Here is a 2,489-nt window from a genome sequence, read left to right on the forward strand (position 1 = left end):
AGAGTGAGCCAGAGCCACAGGGCAGGGAGGCTGCTGGGCTGCAGATAGAGCAGAGGAGCTACGGCCCTCACCAAGATTTAATGGTGTTCTTTGGCATTTATAACTCTCTGTTTCATGAAATAACACTGTAGGTGTGAGTGGTCAAGCTTTAGAAAGGAGACTGTGAGTGTCTTCATACAGCATCTTGGATTTTTTTGTCCACCAGCCAGAGAAAGAAATCAGCAGCGAAGTTTTAAGCCAGGTGTTGAAGCTACAAAGGAGTCATGAACAGTCAGATTACCCACCGCTCAGGAAAACAAAGAAACACGCCAGTGGGAGATGACAAAGAAAGGCCTGAAAATGACACACCAGTGAAGCAGAAGCCCTCCAAGGAGCTCAGGCCCATGCTTGTGGCCATCCTGCTAGGCCTCATGCTGTTCATTGCTGCAGTGGTGGCCTGGTGCTACTACACAGTGTCTCTGAGGAAGGCGGAGCGGCTCAAGACAGAGCTGATGGACCTGCGGGCGGATGGCTTTGTCATCAAGAACCAGCACGGAGAGGTGGTCTTCCGACTGGCATTCCGCTCAGGCAGCCTGGACCTGGAGTCGTGCTCCAAGGAGGGTGAGATTTTGAGCTGCACGAGGTCGAGCAGGGGACCCCTCAACTTCTTCATCCAGACGGTGAAGCCCAAGGACACGGTGATGTGCTACCGCGTGCGCTGGGAGGAGCTGGCGGCCGGCCCGGCGGTGGAGCACACCATGTTCTGGGAAGATGCCCACTGGTACGGGGGCTCGGAGATGAGCACCCAGCACTGGCCCATCCGCCTGGCTGGCTACCAGGAGCCTGTGCCCTACGTGACGAGTGACGTCTACTCCTTCCGCGACAGCTTTGGTGGCATCCTCGAGCGCTACTGGCTCTCCTCCAAGGCGGCAGCCATCAAGATCAATGACTCTGTGCCCTTCCACCTGGGCTTCAACGCCACTGAGCGCTCCCTCTTCTTCCAGGCTCGCTACAAGGACTCGCCCTACAAGCCCCCACCAGGGCAGCAGCCCTTCCCCGAGCTCAGCTACCGTGTCTGCGTGGGCTCCGACGTCACCTCCATCCACAAGTACATGGTGCGCAGGTACTTCAACAAGCCCTCCAAGATCCCTGCTGAGAATGCCTTCCGATACCCCATCTGGTCCACGTGGGCCCTCTACAAGAATGATATCGACCAGGATAAGCTTCTGCGATTTGCCGAAAAGATCAAGAAGTATCGTTTTAACTGCAGCCACATCGAGATTGATGACATGTACACCCAGGCCTATGGGGATTTTGATTTTGATCCCATCAAGTTTCCCAATGTGACAGAAATGTTTGCCAAACTGAGGGAAGATGGGTTTAAGGTAACTCTGTGGACTCACCCTTTCATAAACTACAATTCCTCCAATTTTGGGGTGGGGATTGAGCGTCAGCTGTTCATCAAGGAGCCGTCGGGGCGGCTGCCAGCCATGGTGGAGTGGTGGAACGGCATTGGGGCCATCCTGGACTTCACCAACCCGGCAGCTCGGGACTGGTTCCAGAGCCACCTGCGCCAGCTGCGGCACAAGTACGGCATCTCCTCCTTCAAGTTTGATGCGGGCGAGACCAGCTACCTGCCCAAGCAGTTCAGCACCTTCCGCCCACTCTCAGACCCCAGCATCTGGTCACGGCGCTACACAGAGATGGCCATCCCCTTCTACGAGCTGGCCGAGGTACGGGTGGGCTATCAGTCACAGAACATCTCTTGCTTCTTCCGTATCATCGACCGCGACTCCGTCTGGGGCTATGAGCTTGGCCTCAAGTCCCTCATCCCCACGGTGCTCACCTTTAGTATTTTGGGGTACCCCTTTGTATTGCCAGATATGATTGGGGGGAATTTCTTCCCCAATAAGACAAATGGGGCAGTGGAGATTCCTGACCGGGAGCTGTACGTGCGGTGGCTGGAGTTGTCAGCCTTCATGCCCTCCATGCAGTTCTCCATCCCACCCTGGCTCTACGACAAGGAGGTGGTGGAGATCGCACAGAAGTTCACCGAGCTCCACGAGTCACTGGTGGCCCCACTGCTGCTGGAGCTGGCTGGGGAGGTCACCGACACGGGCGACCCCATCATCCGTCCCATCTGGTGGATCTCGCCCCACGATGAGGCCACGCACAGGATCGACTCCCAGTTCCTCATTGGGGACACCCTCATGGTGGCACCTGTCCTGGAGATGGGCAAACAGGAGCGTGATGTCTACCTGCCAGCGGGGAAGTGGCGCAGCTACAAGGGGGAGTTGTTTGAGAAGACCCCAGTGCTGCTCACGGACTATCCTGTTGACCTGGACGAAGTTGCCTATTTCCTCTGGGTTTCCTAACAGGCTTCTTCCTCAGCTTTGGGATAACCATGCCTTACCTAAGACTTTCTAACAAATAATAATTCTAATTGCACATTTCATTTGAGACTGGGGTGGAGGAAGGGAATTAAATTGACTTCACTGTTATTGGGGATA

At 55.4% G+C, this 2,489-nt stretch overlaps 1 protein-coding gene across 1 annotated transcript; it reads left to right on the top strand.

The window, feature by feature from the left end:
- Positions 1–263: 263 nt before the first annotated feature.
- On the top strand, positions 264–2,354 carry KIAA1161 (KIAA1161 ortholog). Its single transcript, XM_009073321.1, has one exon. The coding sequence runs from the start codon at positions 264–266 to the stop codon at positions 2,352–2,354; it is 2,091 nt and encodes a 696-aa protein (XP_009071569.1).
- The last annotated feature ends 135 nt before the right edge of the window (positions 2,355–2,489 follow it).

Source organism: Acanthisitta chloris, unplaced genomic scaffold (assembly GCF_000695815.1).
Source record: "Acanthisitta chloris isolate BGI_N310 unplaced genomic scaffold, ASM69581v1 scaffold41024, whole genome shotgun sequence".
In the NCBI taxonomy this organism is placed as follows: Eukaryota; Metazoa; Chordata; class Aves; order Passeriformes; family Acanthisittidae; genus Acanthisitta; species Acanthisitta chloris.

Excerpts from the sequence above, each read along its gene's own strand:
- KIAA1161 (XM_009073321.1), top strand. The coding sequence starts at position 264 with ATGAACAGTCAGATTACCCACCGCTCAGGAAAACAAAGAAACACGCCA.